Source organism: Microcaecilia unicolor, chromosome 5 (assembly GCF_901765095.1).
Source record: "Microcaecilia unicolor chromosome 5, aMicUni1.1, whole genome shotgun sequence".
NCBI classification, from domain to species: domain Eukaryota; kingdom Metazoa; phylum Chordata; class Amphibia; order Gymnophiona; family Siphonopidae; genus Microcaecilia; species Microcaecilia unicolor.
In genome coordinates, this window is record NC_044035.1 from 135,563,625 (window position 1) to 135,585,661 (window position 22,037).

At 41.8% G+C, this 22,037-nt stretch overlaps 1 protein-coding gene across 1 annotated transcript in view; it reads right to left on the reverse strand.

Annotated features, from left to right (window-relative positions):
• Positions 1-5,253: 5,253 nt before the first annotated feature.
• LOC115470298 (loricrin-like) overlaps positions 5,254-22,037 on the reverse strand; it is a 29,907-nt gene continuing 13,123 nt past the window's right edge. The window contains exons 5-9 of the mRNA XM_030203340.1: positions 9,436-9,546; positions 8,774-8,884; positions 8,153-8,263; positions 6,158-6,244; positions 5,254-5,488 (exon numbers count right to left, since the gene is read on the reverse strand). Of these exons, the coding sequence (XP_030059200.1) occupies positions 5,433-5,488; positions 6,158-6,244; positions 8,153-8,263; positions 8,774-8,884; positions 9,436-9,546 (476 nt within the window). The 3' untranslated portion in view covers positions 5,254-5,432. The remainder of the gene's footprint in view (positions 5,489-6,157; positions 6,245-8,152; positions 8,264-8,773; positions 8,885-9,435; positions 9,547-22,037) is intronic.

Genomic DNA, 22,037 nt, shown 5'->3' on the forward strand with positions numbered 1-22,037 from the left:
ATACAGGATGCACCTGGAGGATAGGTCCCTGCACCTCTCTCAGGAGTGTAGATGAGAAGCACCAGGGGCGTAGCCAGACAGCAGATTTTGGGTGGGCCTAGTCAAGAAGTGGGTGGGCACCAAGTGTTCTCCTCCCCCTCCCCCCCCCCAATGCGATGAGACCAGTATCAGCAGCTTAGGAAGCTTAGACTGCTGAAGTGGAAAGCAGTGTTTTCAGCACCATCAGGTGGAGGTCTTCAGCTGGCGAAGCTTGGGATCCCCACTAGCTAGCACTAAATATGTGCTGCTGTTGGGTGGGCCTGAGCCCTAAGTGGATGGGCCCCGGCCCACCCAGGCCCACCTGTGGCTACGCCACTGAGAAGCACCCTCTAAGTTTCATTCACCCATTGAGGAAAATCTCTGTTCAGGCAGCCTGTCCTCAGGGAGTACTCCCTTCAGTTAAAGGAGTTGTAGAGAAGCAAGTTACTAAGCTGTGAGAAAATATTGAATTTTACTACAGCTTAGTTTACTGTCCAGCTCATTTTCGAAAGTGATCGCCGGCCATTTTCCGACATAAATCGGGAGATGGCCGGTGATCTCGGAAAAGCGGCCAAATCGGTATAATCGAAAGCTGCTTTTTTGGCAACATCGCCGCTTTCCTGTCGAGTTGCCGGCCAAAGTTCAAAGGGGCGTGTCGGCGGCAAAATGAAGGTGGGACATGGGCGGGCATGGGCGTGGCTATCAGATGGCCGGCTTTCGGCGATAATGGAAAAAAACCCGGCGATAAGCAGTATATCGCCGGGTTTACTTGGTCCTTTTATTTTCACGACCAAGCCTCAAAAAGGTGCATCAAATGACCAGATGACCACTGGAGGGAATGGGGGATGACCTCCCCATACTCCCCCAGTGGTCACCAACCCCCTCCCATACTAAAAAAAATAAAACTATAAACCTTTTTTGCCAGCCTGTATGCCAGCCTCAAATGCCGTACCCACCTCCATGACAGCAGAATGTGTTGTATTCTCCGACAGCCTTTCCCTGGTTGCGATGTGGCTCTCAGGTGAGTGTGACACCTTTTCTGTTAGGTGCCCTGCAAAGTCACATTAGCAATGCATTGTGGTGGGGGTAGGGTACTGGGCTCTACTCCCATAGTGCTTTCCCCCCTGCTAACTGGGTCAGAGTGTGCCCTGTTTTGTTTCCGGTAGTCCATGAGGTAGTGGCCATTTTTGTAAGCCAGTTTTAGATCCCTTTCATGTGTTACCCACGTTAGAGAACGTTATTACCTTGAATGTGGCTGAAAGAGGGCATTGTACACCATTTTGCCAGCTCTGACTTACTGCTAATCTTAGTATCAGGGAGACTCTTTGCCAGTGGGGCACAACCTCTGATCTGCAGTTAACTGTGAGTAAACGTGCTTATTCAAATAAAGGACTTTTTCAAAAAGATTAGTCTTCAGGTGTCAACTGGTGTGCCAAGGTTAAACAGCAGCAACAAGTCCTAGAGGCCTGCGTGTATGCAGGTCCCTGGAGCACGTTTAGTGGGTACCGCAGTGCACTTAAGGCAGGTGGACCCAGGCCCATCCCCCCTACCTGTAACCAGTGCTTTTTTGTAGAAAAAAAGGTGCCGGTACTCATTATGGGCGGGGTCATCACATATGGCTTCACCCCTATGATAGCCACACCCACATTAGCCACACCCCTTATACCAGCTATGGTGCATATAAACATACATCATTGAAAATATTATATTAGTATAGGAGAAAAAAAATAACGTGATTTTTTTTCATTAGAAATAATTTCTGTAAGCTGTTACAGCTCCAGTGTACCCAGTGCAAAATAAGACAGCAGATGTAAGTTCTCAAATTGGACATATTTCAAACACTAAAATGAAAATAAAAAGATTTTTTCTACCTTTGTTGTCTGGTGACTGTTTGTCTTTCCATATTGGTCCCAGTCTCTGATTCTGCTGCTCTCTATCTGTTCCCTTAACTCCGTTTCCAGGGCTTCCTTTCCATTTATTTCTTTACTTTCTGCCTTTCTTCTCCATTTCTTGTCCTACATCCGTAAGTAAAAGCTGGGTCCTCCGCAGACTTCACCGTCCAGTGGATCTAGCTTCTGCCTATTTTCTTCATCCATGTGCAGATTTTCTCCTCTCTTCCTTTCCCCTCATCTCATCTCTCACTCTTCCCTTCCCTCCATCCATGTCCAGCATTTCTTCTCTCTCCCTTCCCTCTCCTCCATCCATGTCCTGCAACCCTCCTCTCACCTGCCCTCCCTCCATCCACCCATGTCCAGCGATTCCCTTCGCTCCCCTGCCCCCCCAGCCATCCATACCCACCCCGCGATTCCCTCGGCTCCCCTGTCCCCCCATCCAGCCATCCATACCCACCCAGTGATTCCCATGGCTCCCCTGCTCCCCCTCCAGCCATCCATACCCACCCAGCGATTCCCTCGGCTCCCCTGCCCACCCTCCAGCCATCCATCCCCACCCCGCGATTCCTTTCGCTCCCCTGCCCGGAATCCATGCCCACTCCGCAATTCTCCTCGTTCCCCTGCCCGGCATCCATCCCCACCCCGCGATTCCCTTCGCTCCCCTGCCCGGCATCCATCCCCACCCCGCGATTCTCTTCGCTCCCCTGCCCGGCATCCATACCCACCCTGCGATTCTCCTTGCTCCCCTGTCTCCGTCGCAGCTGCCGTAGTGAAAGGCTGTCAGCCTTCCCTTCGTTTCCTGTCAGTGTCCCGCCCTCGCGCAATGACGTCAGAAGAAGGCAGGACACTGACAAGAAACAAAGGGAAGGCTGACGGCCTTTCACTACGGCAGCTGCAACAGAGGCAGGGGAGCAAGGAGAATCGCGGAGTGGGTATGGATGCTGGGCAGGGGAGCGAAGGGAATCGCGGGGTGGGGATGGATGCCGGGCAGGGGAGCGAGGAGAATCACGGAGTGGGCATGGATGCCGGGCAGAGGAGCAAAGGGAATCGTGGGGTGGGGATGGATGCCTGGAGGGGGAGGGCAGGAAAGCAGATGGGGGGGGGGGCAAAAAAAGGTGCCAGTACGCCGTACCGTTGCATACTGGCACAAAAAAAGCACTGCCTGTAACACTTATGCTGGTAATGGAAGCCCTCCAAAACCCACTGTACCCACATGTAGGTGCCCCCTTCACGCCTAAGAGCTTTGGTAGTGTTGTACATTTGTGGGTATTGGGTTTTGGAGGGGGGGGGGTTGGTGGGCTCAGCACCCAAAGTAAGGGAGATATGCATGTAGGAGGTTTTTCTGAAGTCCACCGCACTGACCCCTAGGGTGCCCAGCTGGTGTCCTGGCATGTCAGGGGGACCAGTGCGCTACAAATGCTGGCTCCTCCCAAGACCAAATGCCTTGGATTTTGCTGGGTTGGAGATGGCCGGCATTTTTTTCCATTATCGCTGAAAAACAAACCCGACCATCTCAAACCCGGCGAACTCCAAGGTATTTGGCCGGGCTAAACCGTATTATCGAAAAAAAAGATGGCCGGCCATCTTTTTAGATAATACGGTTCCATCCAGCTGTAGCGCCGCCGCCAACATAGATTGCCGGCGATCTATTTGGCCGGCGACGTTCGATTATGCCCCTCTGTATGAGCTACTAACTTTAGAAAAGTGAGTACCATAGTACTGCAGTAAAGGAATAATATACATGGAGCAGTCTAGTTGTTAGTGCACCAGACTTTGATCAGGATGAACTGGGATCACTTTCCAATGCAGCTCTTTGTGACTCTGAGCAATTCACTTAACCCTCTATTGTCCCAGGTACAAAATAAGTACCTGTAAACCGCTTTGATTGTAACCACAGAAAGGTGGTATATCAAGTCCCATTCCCAACCCACATTGCAAACAACTTCACAAAACTATGTTATTCTTTGCTGTTCCCTGGGAACCGTCTTAAAGGAGCTGGAGTAATATTAATGTTCTGCTTGGAACTCCATCCCCCCAACGACACTTTTATAAACCCCAGTCCAAACCTCAAACTTACCAGATACCCAATAAATAACCCTCTGAAGATTTTCCACCCACACAAAGACCTTGCTCCCCAGACTTACTTCTCCAAATTAGTCATTAATACCTTCTACTGAGGGAGCTGGCCAGCCTTGCCTAGTTGGTGCTTCACCCCCAAAAGATTACTGCAACATCCGGTATACTATGGAGCTCATTTTCAAAAGAGAGACACGTCAAAAAAACTGGAATACATCTGCATTTGGACGTTTTTCTCATAAAAACATCCAAATTGGTATTTTCAAAATTAATTTTTAGACTGTCAGAAATGCGTGTCAGGGGTATGTTAAGGGTGAGATCTGGGCGTTCCCAATACTTGGATGTTTTTCAGCCATAATAGAACAAAACCAAACTATATAGGATTAAAACTAAGGTGTTTTGAGCTAGACCTGTTTTTATATTGAATAAGGCACAAAAAGGTGCCCTAAATGACCAGATGACCACTGGAGGGAATCAAGGATGACCTCTCCTTACTCCACAAGTGGTCAATAACCCTCTCCCACCCCCCAAAAATTGTGATTTAAAACATTACTTGCCAGCCTCTATGCCAGCCTCAGATGTTATACTCAAGTCCATTAGAATAGCATGCAGGTCCCTGGAGTAGTCTAGTTGTGGGTGCAGTGCACTGAAGACAGGTAGACAGAGGCCCATACTTCCCCCTACCTGTTACACTTGTGGAGGAAACTGAGCCCTCCAAAGCTCACCAGAAACCCAATGTACCCACATATAGGTGCTCCCTTCACCCGTAAGGGCTATGGTAGTGGTGTACAGTTGGGGGTAGTGAGTTTTGGGGGGCTCAGCAGACAAGATAAGGGAGCAATGGAGAGACTTGCAACTGGGAGCATTTTATGAAGTCCACTGCAGTGCTCCCTAGGGTGCTCTTTTGCTTTCCTGGTAAGTCTGGGGGACCAGTCTACTAAAAATGCTGCCTCCTCCTCCTACATCCCAATGGCTTGATGTGCGTTTTGTACTTGAACTTTTTTTTTCAAAATTGGACCAAAAAAATAAAACAGCCAACTCACAAAACCTTGATCAAAACAGTATTTTTCTTTCTTGAAAATGACCTTCTTTCCTATTCAGATTTTTGGACATTTTTTTGCAAAACGTCCAAAGTCAGACTTAGACGCCATATTGAAAATGGCCCTCCACGAATATAAAAAAAAAACCCTCAGAACCCAGGCGTGGTTTTTAAAAAAATCATAGTTTTGTATAAAGGAATGTGCAGACAAATATGATATGCTTCAGTCATTAGGATTACTTTATTAAATCAGAGAAATTGTGTGAAATGAACAGATGATCTGTGATGACAAGACAATGTTTGGAATTAACATTAAAGATTTGAAATCAGAATGATTGCCAATTTAAATAAAAAGGATAATATGCTTATTGCTGATTTGTGGAAAGTGGAGTTTCAGTGTTGAATTTTTACTTCTTTGCTCCTCCTGTGCATTGTTTCTGCTGGTCTGTGTTTTGACATCCACCTGGAAAAAGAAGTGGGAAATCAGTGAAAGTACACCCTATCAAACTTTCTGAGGCTCCATGCATAATTCCTAATAATTCATTCCATATATAAGGTATAATTATGAAAACATTCTGGTTCTTTGGGAACCCTTTTACCAAGCAGCTGTAAAAGTTTGCCCACATGGCATTAGCATATAAAATTGCTGATTCCATTGGCCACCTTTTACCTTAGCGGGTAAAAGGTCATTTTTCTAACAAAGGCAGTAAATGGCAGTGCAATACATAAAATTAGTTGTGAGGCATTTACTTTCAGAGCCAATAACGTCTCCTATTTAGGAGGCGTTAAGGGTTGCAGTGGTAACCTGACTGTAATTAGGCAGTGCCTTAAGCTACATTATACAGTAATTGGGCAATGCCTTAAGCTACATTATAGCTGGAAAAAGCCAGGGTTATCTTCCTGGAAGTCACAGGCAAATGCTCCTGGGCCGCTTTTTATAGGGCTTAGGAATAGTTATATTGAGGTCCCCCCCTAAAACTTGAAGGACCTATAAAGTTTAAATCCCCATGATCCCAATCGACCCCAGGCCTACCTTCCTATGTCCCTGGTGTCTAGTCGTCACCGAGTTCAAAATGGCCACTAGGGATTAAGTTTCCATATAACAAATGTTTTGCATATTTCTTTTCATTACCTTGGCTTTTATTTTGGAATGAATCATAAGCTCCACCTTGTGATGTTTGGCCACATTGACCTCCACCACTGGAAGATGAGTTTGACTCTAGACACAAAAAGAACAGCAGGAAGTGTGATTTTAAGATACTTTAGTCTTGCTTTCATCAACATCTCACATACCTTTATTCAGAACTATCTAGAGTTTTCCTCCATGTTGAACCTCCTGCCATATAGTACAGCCATCACAATAAAATTATTGACCAGAAGAGGTATGCTATGGGGCAGATATTCAACCTGTTGTGTTAAGAGCTTTTAAGTCACAAAGAGCCACAGGCTGAATTAAGGCAACATATTCAATGCTGAGTCATATTTGGCCACTGGCATTGTTTTAGTGCAGCACACGGAAATTAGCCATACTCAGACAAATGCCCAGTTAAGAAAGTCTTTTTGCAATCCTAACTTTATCCACTTATTCACCTGGTTAGCAGACTAACCAAGTAAATCCAAGCTATGCCTCACTTTCATCCTGGATTGCTACATCTGTGTACTGTGAATGTTAGAAGAGATATTCAGCGGAGCTATCCATTTAAATACCTTTAAATATCTCCTCCCATCCCACTCTGCATGGTTTAACAGCACAGAAGACTTTCTTACCCAGTTAAACCCTTTTCAATATTGAGCCCTATGATTCTGTTCACAGTCTGTGATAGAAGCAAAATAAATAACTCTAGTAGGTGTCACCGTTTTAGTAATTGTTGGTAATCTCTCTCTCTCTCTCTCTCTCTCTCTCTCTCTCTCTCTCTCTCTCTCTCTCTCTCTCTCTCTTTCTTTCTTTCTTTCAAGGCCAGTAAATGCTGTTTCCACAGTATTCTAGCTCTGATTGGCATCAAGGATTCAATCAATGTATTTCAAATTGAGATTTTCACACTGCTATTAAAACTTCAGGCTGATGCTGAACTAGAAGATATTATTATAAGTAAAATATAAATCTCGTAACCTGAAGAAAATTAGAGGCCCTTTTTCTAAAGCTTAGTGTGCACTAACAGAATTAGCATATGCTAAATGGAAAGAAGCCCATTTTATACTTATGGGCTTCTTAGCATTTAACGCATGCTATGCTTCAGTAAAAGTGTGCCTTAGTAATTAACCTTGAATCTGGCCAGAAAATTTCACAATTTGAATGATACTTGGGTCTCTCTTACTACAAAAAGTTATAAACCCTACAAATGCAACATTCCAATTTCAGCCTGTCCAGAAAACCTGAAACTAGAATTAAGAGCTAAACCTCAATTTCCTACATGTTATTTGATCATTGGCCAATCTTGTGTCATGAAGGTATGTCATTAAGAATGCACTATAAACTTTAATCTTGAGTGAAATTATATAATATAACATTCAGGCTTATTTTTTGAAAGAGAAGGACACCCATCTTTCGACATTTGTGGTGGTAAATGTGAGCCCTCCAAAACCCACCACAAACCCATATTTAGGTGCCCCCCTTCACCATAAAGGCTATGGTAGTGGTGTACAGTTGTGGGTAGTGGGTATTTGGGGGGGCTCAGCACACATGGTAAGGGAGTTATGCACCTGGGAGAAATTTCTGAAGTCCACTGCAGTGCCCCCTAGGGTGCCAGGTTGGTGTCCTGGCATGTCAGGGGGACCAGTGCACTATGAATTCTGGCTCCTCCCATGACCAAAGGTCTTGGATTTGGTTGTTTCTGAGATGGGCACCCTCAGTTTCCATTATCTCAGAAAATCAGAAACGATCAAGTCTAAGGATGACCATCTCTTAGGTCGACATATATTTCCAGATTTGGGCGTCCCCAACGGTATTATCGAAACAAAAGATGGACGTCCATCTTGTTTTGATAATACAGGTTTCCCCACCTCTTCACGGGGATGTCCTGCGAGGACATCCTCAGAAAAACTTGGACGTCCCTTTCGATTATGCCCCTCATTGTCATTTACAGAAACATTTCCTATGGATAAACTGTTATAATAAATCAAAACTTACGTCCAGAGACTTGACTATTTTGTTGACAGGAGCCAACTCCAACCTGAGAGCTCTGGGAGCTCTGACTCAGTTGTCCTCCACAGCCACTGCCCTGGCCAGTTGTGGATGTTTCTGTTAAAATAGTCAAAAAAAGAAAAAAGTTTGATGCTGTGGATACTTGCTATGGAGAAACTTGTGCTAAAGTTTGATCCTTCATTGTAACTTTTTAAAGGATAGCCAAGTATTCATAACTACAATCCTTGGCCAGGTCACTCAATTTACAAACACCCTGAATCTAAACAGTAGGTCTCACTGTTGAGTGATAGTTGGAAATTATATGTTCTACCAATGCAACATTCCAATTTCAGGCTGTCAGTGGAAGCTGAAACTTGAATAAAGTGTTAATCCCCAATTTCCTATATAGCAATGTCATTAACATGCTATGTGATTGTTGTCCAATCCTCTGTCATCAAACTATGTCATTAAGAATAGACTATGAACCATTAATCTTGAGTGAAATTAAATACAATTTCATTGTCATTAATAAAAACATTTTCTTGTACTTGAAAATTATCAGAGCTTATGAAAGCAGATATCCCCAAAGATAACACAGCAAACATTTATATGTGCATTAAAACTTACGTCCAGAGAGTTGACTATTCTTTTGGCAGGAGCCACCTACAACCTGAGAGCTCTGTGAGCTCTGATTCCACTGTCCCCCACAGCTACTGCCCTGGTCAGATGTAGATGTTTCTGTTAAAATAGAATAAAACAGAAGACGTTTGATGCTATGGACTCTTGCTATGGAGAAACCTTTTTCTCAAAATTTCTTTGTTTGCTTCTCATTTGTAAATTTTTATAGGCTAGCCAAGAACTCCATATTAAATCCTTGGCCAACAGCTGCAAATTACAATTATGTAGGCCACTCAATTTATATGTACCCTGAAACTAAGCAATATGTTTCACTGTTGTGTCTCCCTTGGTGCCAGGAATTATAATTTCTACCAATAAAATATTCCTATTTCAGATATCCTCAGAAGCTGAACTAGAATTAAGAATTAAAACCCAATTTCCTACATAGCAATGTCTTGCCGTGTTAGTTGATTGTTGGCCAACCCTCTCTCAAGTATGTCATTAAGAATAGATTATGAACTATTAAGTGAAATGAAATTACATTACATTCTCATGTATAGAAACATTTTTTAAGAATGAAACATATTCAGAATTTATGAGTGCAGATATCACCAAAGATAGCACAACAAACATTTTCTATGGAATATTTATTATAATGCATTAAAACTTACGTCCAGAGACTTGACCTTTCTGTTGGCAAGAGCCACCTACAGCCTGAGAGCTCTGTGAGCTCTGACTCCATTGTCCTCCACAGCTATTGCCCTGGCCAGATGTAGATATTTCTGATAAAATAGAATGGAACAAAATAAGAAATATGATTCTGTGGAGTCTTGCTTTGTAAGGACATTATTTTCACAAGTTCCTGAAGTTAATTCCTCATTTGTAACTTTTTTAGGATAGCCAAGTACTTCTAAGTACCATGATTTGCCAAAAGCATCAATCCCAATTTTTTAGGTCAAACAATTTGAATACCTCCTGAATCCAAATAGTATATTTCCTTGTTTATTATTAGCTGGGTATCCCTTTTTTTCCAGGAATTATAAAATCTACCAATGAATTATTCCAAATTCATGCTTTATAGAGGAACTGAAACTAGCTTTGGGCTCACACTGAATTGTAAAGAATACATTTAAAATATGAACCTTTAACCCTAAATTAAATTGAAATAAAATTACATATCTTACACTATTTGTAAGTAACAGATGCGGTACACGTCAGTGTAAATCATGAAAAATGCCATCATCACATTAAAAATATTGAGCGTGTTCTAAATTTTGAAATATAAACCTTTAAGCTTGAATGAAATAAAATAAAATTACATTATCAGTAATAAGTTATGTCCAATAAAAAAGGTATAATCTTATTTTCTTTTCCATGTTTTATTTTGCTTGATTTCTATTGATAACCTTAAGAGTGGACTAACACGGCTACCACACTCCTCTACTTTATTATCAGTAATAGATGGAAGCGAAAAGGAATGGTGTACTTATTACAAGCAGTCACTCTCGAGGGACGGATAAAGCCTTTCCGGAACTCCAAGGAGAGTATGGACTATCCCCCTCAGATGAATTCCATTACTGTCAGCTCAGGCATTATATACAATCCTTATCTTGGGAAGATTTGGCTGAAGACGTCCAAGAAGAATTGGCCTTGGCGTATTCTTTAACGGCACAACAACAGGTGCTGCTTAAATTTCACCACAGACACATCAGAGATACTGCTCAGGAGTTGGACTATGTTAAATTACTGTCCCAATTGAAGCAAGACATATCGATAGATCTTACATTGCCTCAATTTACAGCACACGTATTAACTTTGAGGAAACAATCAGTTATGATTTCACATTGGGAGATGCAGTACAAAGTGGCGCTTCGGCTATATATCTCACCAAGAAGAGCCTTTTACATAGGACTTTCATCATGGGGAGAATGCCCCAAGTGTAGAGAACCTGGGGCCACCCTGGGACACATGCTTTGGAAATGTAGAGGAATAGTACGATACTGGAAACAGATAATACAATACGTCTCTGACATTTGGCAGACCAGGTGGAAATATAATTCGGGATTGTTGTTAGGCCATCCAAAATTTGTCCACCCCATACCATCTGGATTTACAGCATTTGTACAAAAGACAATCATAGTAACTAAGCAAGTGATTTTATCGGAGTAGATATCACATCACTATCCATCTTACGCTCAGTGGCGGATTCGTATGATAACGCTCATGCGAACTGAAAGAATGGGAGTGATAGACTTTAAATCCAAAACTGGACGGACCTTCCAGAATACCTGGAGCCCACTCTTAAATACCCTGACCCCGGCTGCCAGGAGCAAATTGTTGAATTTTTAGTGGTGTCTTGTTTTATGCATGATAATAAAGGGTGGTGGGTGGGGAGGGGGGAATTACAGAGGAGGGAGGGAGGGAAGGGGTGTTAGTAAGGGAGAATTATGTTAAAATTTGTTGACTTAAGTTGATGACCTCTGTACATGAAGAGAAGGGCAATTTGCTATGATGATATGTTACAATTTTCTATATTGGTATATGTACAGGTTATTGATCTTTAATAAACATGATTATTTACAATTATCAGTAATAGAATCATCAATCCATGTAGTAAAACATTTTATGCATGCAAACATCCACAAAGATAGCACAGCAGTTTCTGTGGAACAAATGATTCTAATAAATTCAAACTCACGTCCTGAGACTTGACTATTCTGTTGGCAGGAATTAACTCCAACTTGAGAAGTCTGTGAACTCTGACTCAATTGTCCTCCACAGCCAGTGCCCTGGCCTGATGTAGATGTTTCTGAAGATATAGAACAGAAAAAGAAGTATGATTCTATGAATACAAACTTTTATAATAGTTTCTGAGGTAAAAGTATTGCAATGAATTAAAACTTACGTCCAGAGACTTGACCTTTCTGTTGGCAAGAATTAACTCCAACCTGAGAGCTCTGTGAGCTCTGACTCCATTGTCCTCCGCAGCTACTGCCCTGGCTAGTTGTAGATGTTTCTGATCAAATAAAAATAAAAGTGAATACAGACTGTGGGTATGTGAAGCCTTAGCATTATGTACTTATAGTTTTTGTTTTCTGGCTTAGTTTGTTTTAATCCACCTCGTACTGTCTTAGACTGAAAGGTAAGAATTGAGATTCAGATGCATAGAATGGTCTTTCATTCACAATTATCTGGAGTCTTCACCCCCCCCCCCCCCCCCCCACACACACACACACACACACTTCCCCTCCTCCCCTCCGTAATTTTAACTATTCTGTCTAGACAAGCTACCCTAGCTACTATCTTTGGACAGAAAATGCAGACTATCCTTTTGAATCCTAGTGTCATTAATACACCATGAATCTAGATATCATGTGTTAGTGTTTCAGAGACAGCTATATCATCCTTCCTCTCAGGGACCATAAAGGCTACCGTGAGGAGCTGAATTCAAGCTTGCAAACTGAATCCCGGTTTTCTACCTAGAAGTGTGGCATCCTGCTACAGGTCGATTGATTCAGGACCATGTCATTAAGGATATGCTTAACAATGAAATATGACCCCTTTGTCTTAGAAAGAAAATTGCAAACTGTATCAAGAGAAGAAGCAACAATCATTATGTTATAATGAAATAGAACTTACGATCATAGTTTTGTCCATTATTTTGGCATGAGTTGTTGCCTTGATTCTGTTGGCATGCTGTCTGCTGATTGCACTGTCCTGCACCATTACCACCCTTGGCAGACATGATTTTCTCTCTCTCTTTCACTCTAGAGTATTGCAGAATAAGGAAATTGGATCTGTGAGTCTTTCGTCTTGTCTGTGTGAATGTGCCATTTATATACACAAGTAATGCTCCTCCCTGTGCCACATCAATTTCATGAATACTTTGGTGGAGTCCTTGATGAGTAAATAGGAATTCAGCATCACCTATTTAATTACGACTTTTCTCTTAATTTTTGGCCCAAAGGTAAGGTGCATATCTCCCAGTGTAATCTTATTTGATTATTTAATATGACTTAGAGGGGCATAATAAAAAGGGGCACCCAAGTTTTCCTGAGGACGTCTTCGCAGAACGTCCTGGTGAAGGGGCGGGGAACCCATATTTTCAAAACAAGATGGGTGTCCATCTTTCATTTTGATAATACGATCGGGGACACCCAAATCTGGAAATTTAGGTCGACCTTAGAGATGGTCGTCCCCAATTTTCAGCCATAATGGAAACTGAGGACGCCCAGCTCAGAAACGACCAAATCCAAGCCATTTGGTCATGGGAGAAGCCAGCATTTGTCGTGCACTGGTTCCCCTGACATAGCAGGACACCAACCAGGCACCCTAGGGGGTACTGCAGTGAACTTCACAAATTGCTCCCAGGTGCATAACTCCCTTACCCTGTGTGCTGAGCCCCCTAACCCCCCCTCAAAACACACTCTCCACAACTGTACACAACTACCATAGCAGACCTAAGGGGTGAAGGGGGGCACCTACATGTGGGTACAGTGAGTTTCTGGTGGGTTTTGAAGGGCTCACATTTACCACCACAAGTGTAAGAGGTAGGGGGGTGGTCCTGGGTCCTCCTGCCTGAAGTGCAATGCACCCACTAAAACTGCTCCAGGGATCTGCATACTGCTGTCATGGAGCTGGGTATGGCATTTGAGGTTGGCATAGAGGCTGGAAAAAAATATTTAAAAATTTTTTAGGGTGGGAGGGGGTTGGTGACCACTGGGGGAGTAAGGGGAGGTAATTCCCGATTCCCTCCAGTAGTCATCTGGTCAGTTCGGGCACCTTTTTGAGTCTTGTTTGTAAAACAAATGGACCTAGTAAAGTCACCCAAGTGCTCGTCAGGGACGCCCTTCTTTTTTCTATTATCAGTCGAGGACGCCCATGTGTTAGGTACACCCCAGTCCCGCCTTCACTACGCTTCTGACGCACCCCATGAACTTTGGTCGTCCCCGCGAGGAAAAGAAATTGAGGACGCCCAAAATTGGCTTTCAATTATGCCGATTTGGGCGACCCTGTAAGAAGGACGCCCATCTCCCGATTTGTGTCGAAAGATGGGTGTCCTTCTCTTTCGAAAATAAGACTGTCAGTCATTTTGCTGGAATACTGGGGAAAGAAGGGACTTCAAAGGTGATAGTGGGCGTAAGGGAGAATGGAAAAGAAGGACTTTGGAGAGGCAGAAAGGGTGAAAAAGCTGAGGGAAAAGAGGGAAAAGAAGAGTGATTTCATTCAACCAAGAGAAGAAAGGGAGGGAAAGCATGCCCATCCCTGGTAATTAACTTTGAGTTGGGGGAGAGGAAAGAAAATTCACCCCTCCACCCACAAAAACAAATCTCATCTTTGCCCTTTTCCTCCCCCCCCCCCCCCCAACTGAAGTCAAACTACATCTATGACAAAACTAGGGACCAGGAAATGAGACAGAAACAAAGAATTTAAGGACAGAGAATCTAGTTGACAGCTTTACTCATTTGTTGTACTGGATTATTATGAGTGATTAAATCTAATTTGTGAAAAGGTTTGTTGTGTACTGTAATACTCTTATGACTCACACTTTACTGTTGTGATTATATAAACTTAAATACTGAGGGGCCCTTTTACTAAGCTGCACTAAAAAGATGACTGCGCTGTTGTAGGCATTAAGGGTTCTCACGCTAAGTCCACACTAATTGGGCAGCATTCGGCAATGTGCCCATGCTACCCGATCAGTGCAGAGCACACCTACTCTCCACTCATACACATCCCTCCTTCGCTACAATTTATTTTTATTGTTTAGTGCGGGATTAACGTGCACAGATCATCTTGTGGCAGTGCTTTTTGGCACAGGAAGGCAAATGCTAGTGCCTACCATGACTTAGTAAAGGAGCCTCTCAGTATTCATTCAATGCAGTGTGGACTTCATTTACAAAACCGCGCTACCAATTCCCATGTGGCAAATGAGAGGAAGTCCATAGGAATTGAATGGACTTCTTTTCATTTGCCACACCGAGAATCAGGAGTGCGGCTTTGTAAATCAAGCCCTTAATGAGAATTAAAGTATTGATGCATACTTAGACACTGTGGAAAGATATAAATATACAAGACAATATTTAGTAGGGTCAAATCCACATTTCTAAACATGGATTTTCAGTCAATTTCGCTAAATAATGTTATTTATTTTATTTATTAGTACTAAAACATTGCTATTGGACAAAAGTAATCTAAACTATCCTATACGATGCACAAAACAAATCTGTTAAATACTATATAGGGCAAAACAGACTTCTGAACAATCTTACATTAAAAACACAAGGGCCAATAATTAAACAAAGTTATAATTTTTCAATTCACTATGGGACCCTTTTTCAAAGGTGTGGTAAGCTCTAGGTGTGTGCAGTGTGCACCAAAATGAGACTACCACCAGGCTAGCACTCCCCCTAGTGGTAATTTTGAATTTGTTGCACATTTAAAATGCTGGAGAAATTATTTTTTTATTTCCTACTGTACGTAGCATTTCCGGCGTTAATCGGCACTTGGCACATGGTGACCACTCACACGCGAGTAGCGCTTGAGCCCTTATCGCTAGATCAATGGGTAGCATTAAGGGCTCAGGCCATAAAGAGACATGTACTGGTTTCAATTTTACTGCAGGCATTGTTTCTGGTCAATTTTAAAAAAGGCCTTTTTCCCAAACGTGTTAAAAACTGGCCTGGCGTGAGCCAAAAACATGTGCCTACAATACCACAAGCCACTTTTTGCCATGGCATAGTAAAGGACCCCTTTATATATATATATATATATATATATATATATATATATATATATATATATATATATATATATACACACACAGATAGAAGTGGGATGAAAATGCAACTGGACAGCCTGAAACTACCGTATAATATGAGGCCGTGATTGGATGATATTAAATGGGCCTGAAGCAGATGGTTATTGCCAACATGGTAAACTAGCAGTTTGAAAAATTGCACCATAACCCCATCTAAAATTGTATCAATGGTTTTACAATGTGTGCAGATTTATCCACTTCATGTGGATGATTTCCTAAAGGGTCATAATAAGTCAGGTAACAACACCATGTTTAGTGGTTGCAAATCTTGGCAGGTTGTTTTCCTTGGAGACAGTATTAAGAAACATTGAAAAAATATAAATAGATCTATAAATAGATCTATAAATGTATCATCATTTGTACTTTATGGTATTTAATGGGTTCTCAGGTAATTTTTACTTAGGTCTTGGAACAGACAGCCTGCAAATCCAGGGACCTGACCTAGATCAACATAGCACATTTCACTCCTGAGACCTTGAGTGGGCCATTCAATATCCTTTTGCTCAAACATGTAGAAGGTAATGTTATTACAGTGTGTCTATAAACAATTTAAAATATCAAACAAAATATTCGGAAATAAAAGTGGAATGTGTTAGCAGTTTTATAATTGTCTTATTCAATTACATTGTTTTGAAGTTGCTCAAAATTCACAGGATATAATGGAGCTATAATGTACCAACAAAACATGATTTAACATGCTATCTTATGCCTGAGGTCTGCCAAAATACTGCCTCTAGGGATGCCTGTATGCATGTTGCATAAAATTACTTAGCCACTTAATACATGTATCATTTTACTCACATATACACCCACACAATTGTATAAGAGCCATTTAATGGCAGAACATGGGCCTGCCCCCAACCCCGTAACCTCAATTACCCAAAAAATTGAGATCACATCTGCGTAGAAATCATGGAGCTATTTGTTGACCAAAAATTGGCTACAGATTCATTAAAACATGTTGGAACATAAGTAGGCAGAAACTCAGTGGCCTGAGGACAACTACCCATCATAGTACCAGCTGGGCAACCCATCACAACCACTGCAAACATTCACACACACCCTCTCCTAGTAGACCCATGCTGCCTTTTTTTCTGGCACCACCATATTGATGACTGTGAACCTATGGGCTGACATGGTGTTCATCATGCCACATGGCCCCACAAGAAGAGGGAACCACCCTGACCTCCCTTTATCACTGTGCTGTTATGGCTGCAAGACCCAAGCCCACACATAACCAAATTTTTAATCAATTAGCAGGTTTGGATGACTGTCCACTACAGCAGCTTCAAAATCTGCCTGAAAGGAACACATATTGAGACTCCTAGTTGTTGGTACTACTATCCCTACCTCTTTAAACCTGCTCCTTTCAGCTCATGCACTTCCATTTGTTTACTCAGGCCATCCAATCTGCATGCTGCAAATTGGCAACCTTCAAATTTTAAAGCACAACACCTTAACCAATAGCAATTAAGGACCAACCTGCAACTGATAATACCCCCACTTCCACTCCATGAGTCTCACTCAGATGTACCATGCAGACCTGGAGGGCCACACCAGTACTCCATTAGCACTGGCAGTGACAATATACCCTGCTGCCTCACTAATTCCATACCTAATATGTGTAACTCACTAAAAAATACTTCATAAAGTGACCTCACTTTGTAAGTCATTTTGAACAGTAATAATTTAACTAGGTACAACATCTCGTGAAGTACTACAAGTTTTAGTATTGCCATTTTAAAAAATTAATAAATGACAGATGCATAGATAAAAATAACACATGTGTTTTCAGAGAAGTCACAGTAATTTGCACCTGAAATTTTGTGCAGAATATCAAAGAAGACAAACTAATGCACAGAGGAGGATCCTTCCTAAACCACGCTAAACAGTTAGATTGAGTATGGCATATGGTAGCCATTAGCATGGCCCCACTCTAATGTTTATCAGACACTAACCATCCAGCATGGTAACAATCCTATACTAGCTGCATAGGAGAAGAATCCAGATGGGTCATAGGCAGAGAGAGAGAGAGATCATCACCCACCCTGACAGCTACTGCAAGTTTACTGCTAGGGACCTTATTGACCATTTTGAACCTGGTGCCGGAAGGGCAAGAGTGACTGGCGATCTCTCTTGCTCTGAACTTGTAGACATCAGGGAACCCACTTGTATTGAAGAGGAAGAAGGGGAGCTTGAAGATGGTCTTTTGAAAGCACTTCAGAATGTACTTCAGGGATAGGGGGAAGAGCCAATTGATGCAGGAGGTATTGGATGAGGTATCCTGTTATCTATGGGGTCATGGTGCATGAATTAGCAGAGAGCACCAATAAACCCCATATTATCTTTTAGCAAATTTGCCATATAGTAAGAATCTATCTATCTATGTGGTAAAAAAAAAACAACAGATGATTTCCATGTACTTGGCTTTGCAAAATCTTACCACACTTCAGCAAAGTCACAACATAGTTTCGAAATAACATGCACATATATGCTTTTGCTCAACCATCTACAAAATGCCTCTGACAACATCTCACAGTCTGACTAGAACTATACATTTCAAAATGTACTATCTGCACTTTTAGCTGGACATGGGAAGTTTTTTTTAAGGACTAATCTTATTTATAGGCTGATATTCAGCCAGTAGCAGTGTGCATTTTGCAGACTGCCTCCGGCATTATTCACAGATGTTAAATGCTGGGCCCTGCCTGACCTTTGGCATCATACATCCCTTTTTCTGAGACAGCTAACACCTAGCTGGTTACAATATTCAGCACCTCGTCACTCAAAGCAAACCGCTTAAAGATAGGACTCATCTTAATGTGGCCCGATTTAAGCAGTTTATGCAGTGAGGGACTGAATATTGGCATTTAACCCAACTCTGCCCATGAAATTCCCATCAGTTAGCAGCTTCTGAATTTGGTGCAAACCAGTCATTTTTAGCAGAGGTGAACCAGTTAAGAGCCACTGAAAATAAACGGATAGCTGCAAACAAGCGATTTAACCAATTGGCGACCATTACAGCGTGTTAAATTGTTTTCAGTATCAATTTCTTATAAACCTCTTGCAAGCCACTGAAGCTTTGTACATTCAGGTACAGTAGGTATATTTCTGTCTCTGAAGGCAACGAATTGGGTCATGTATTTGATATAAAATTTTTCTATGTACAGCCAAAGTGGCTTATATATTATATATAGGTACTTTCTCTGCCCTTAGTGGGCTCACAAACTAAGATTTTGTACCTGGAGTAATGGAGGGTTAAGTGACCAGTTTACAATCACAAGGTGCAGCAGTGGGATTTTATCAATGTTCTTCTAGTTCTCATCCTTCTGTTTTCACCATTAGGCTACTCTTGTAAATACATTTAATTATGTTGTTGTATTGCTTTGACATTGCCCTTGATGATATATATTCAGTTCCTTTAATAAGGTCTATAAGCCATGTTATTGCAATAACATTTTCTAGCAATAGATCACTACATCAACCAACCCCCAAGTTTCTGCATGTCTTACATTTATATTGCAATAGGGTTATCATCAATAATATTCTCTATTTTAGGATTTATCCTGTTTTTTTTTTCTGTATGAAGATTTCCAGGAATTAGAGGAAGCTCTTTTTCATAGTAGAAATGATCTCTCTCCTATTGAGGTATTTGTTTGAGAGTGAGGCCTGATGGCAACTTCCTGTAACTATGAAAGTAATTTTCCAGTTCAGAAACTGGTGCCTTTTTGAAGCAAAGGACTCTGAACTAGTTTTAAGGATTTCCTACAGGAGTAATTAATGCCAAGTCAGGTCAGGTTAAAGACAAAAATGGCAGCAGAAAGGATTCAAATGATTTGGAGAAGCTGAATAACCTCAATTACATCCATTTTTAGGTTACTCCTTCATTCTTCAGGGCACATTCATTTCATTATGTAGTAGTTATTTTTTTCTCTTTCCAGGTGAGTAACTATGCATGGCCAGTGTTACTCACCTGACAATAATGTTGTGAACAGGGTAGAAGAAAGATGTGCATTATAAATAAGACACGAGGCCCTTTTACTAAGGTGCATAGATGCTTTTGTGCATCTAATGCATGTCAAATTGGCACTACTGCCCGGCTACTGCATGCCCCGGGCGGTAATTCCATTTTTGGCACACACCCAAAACACGTGGCGCTTACCGCCCAGTTAGCGTGTGAGATCTCACCGCTAAGTCAATGAGTGATGGTAAGGTCTCAGGATGAAAATGGATGTGTACTGGTTTTAATTTTGATGCACATCCATTTTCCGGCACAAAAAAGTCATTTCTCCAGGCTCACTGAAGAAATGGACCAGTGCATGTCCAAATCACGTGCGTATCCCAACACAGGCCACTTTTAGGCATGCCTTAGTAAAAGGGCCCCAATTTTAGGACAAGCTAAGGGGCTCTTTTACAGAGCATTGGGCTTACCACTCACTCTTCTGGGACTACTGCCAACCCAATGCAGCAAATGGTGGTAGTCCCGCCCTGAGCATACGCCTTTTCTGTGGGAAAAAGAAAACCTCAATGGGTGATGGAAAGGGCTCCCCGTCGCCCGTAAGAGTTCTCTTATCGCATGGCCATATGTGCCTGGGGTCTTTTTACCTTCTGCAGTAAAAAGGACCCTGGTGTGTGGGCAAAATGCCCCCCCCCCCCGCCGATAGCACTGGGCCCTTTTTCCCGCAGTTTGGTAAAAAGACCCCTACGAGCAAGAAGTAAAAACTGTTTCTCCAAACTTCAATCACCACAATAAGAGAATCATTTTATAAAGTCTATGTACCAAGTGCACATGTAGAGTGGCATATACATGCTTATATTTCAGATTATGAGTTTTGTACTCCTTTATAAAGAATGGTAATATGTGTTTGTATAGGCCATTATGCATAACTATACAACTATGAAAACCCCAGAACCTCAGCTTGACATTTTTCTTTTTAAAATACAACAGGTCTTGGAAGAGTAGCCTAATAGAGCAGCAGGTTAAGAAACAGAGGAACCTAGTAGAAATCCCACTGCAACTACTCATGATTTTAAATGAGTCATTTAATCCTCCACTGCCTCAGGAATAAACTCAAACTCAAATTGTTAGCTTTCTTGGAACATTTTGACAGCTTATAGTCTTACAGGCATTGTATAAGAAATTAAATTAATAGGTATGATGCTGTACCTTTGCAATCAAGTGTCAGTGAAGCCATAAGACTCTAAGCTAAGTCAACCAGTATGCTTGTATGCTGGAAGAACATTATACCTTTCTAACTGCCATGGGAAGGGAAAACTGCATAAAGACACAGGTCGTTGGGCTTGCTAGAAAATATCAAGGCAAGGCAGGAGGACCTACCTAGAAGAGTAAAACATAGGCCCCAGAGATTGTGTAATTAGTCCTACTAGGCTCACTATCAGGGATAGAGCAACCTGGCTAGAAGGTCCTGCTTGCCTATCCTTGACTTTCTTTCTAAGGTCTCTTTGTTTCTTCTAGAGCTCCTCAGTGTAAGGGTTTAACATAAGTTGCCATACAGGGACTGTACTATTTGAAGAATAATACTTAAGCTATTAGATTAAAGATTAGGAAATTTACTGAGAGCAAGGGCTAGCATAACTCTTCAAGGGTCAGGCCAAAGGTCCATCTAGCCTGGTACCCTGCTTCCAACAATGGCCAAGCCAGATAAAAAGTACCTGGCAGAATCCTAACAGGTACCAAGATTCCATGCTACCTACCCCCATGGTTAAGCTGAGGCTTTCCTTGGATCTACCCTAATAATGATTCATAGATTTTATCTCCAAGAATGTATCCAAACCTTTTTTAAACCCAGCTATGCTAACTGTTTTTACCTCAACAGAACTTAAGTTCCAGAGCTTAACTATGAATTGAGTGGAAAAATATATATATTTTCTCTGAATTGTTTTTTTTTATTGATTGTACCTTATTTATTGAGATTTGTGAAATCATTAACATCTGCACTTTAACCATTCCAGATTCATTCATGTCTAAGTTGATTGTATAATCAACTATTTAGAAACAAAATAAAATAACATCTTTGTAAACATCACATTAGTTTAATACTTCCCTTAACCAGTTTTGAATGGGTTAAGCGAGGTTAGAATTTTTGTCTGGCCCCACCTGAGATCAGTATTCTGTCCAAGGTACTCAGGGGTCCTTTTACTAAGGTGCGCTGAAAAATGGCCTGCAGTAGTGTAGACGCATGTTTTTGGCACGCGTAGAATTATTTTTTAGTGCTCCTCCAAAAAACTCCTTTTTTTCTGAAAACAGACATGCGACAAAATAAAAATTGCATGGCGTCCATTTTGGGTCTGAGACCTTACCACAAGCCATTGACCTAGCAGTAAGGTCTCACACGGTTACTGGGTTGTAATGGTAATGCCATGTGCCAGAAAATAAAAACTATTCTTCAGACACACGTAGCAGACGCATGCTAAAATTGAAATTACTGCAAG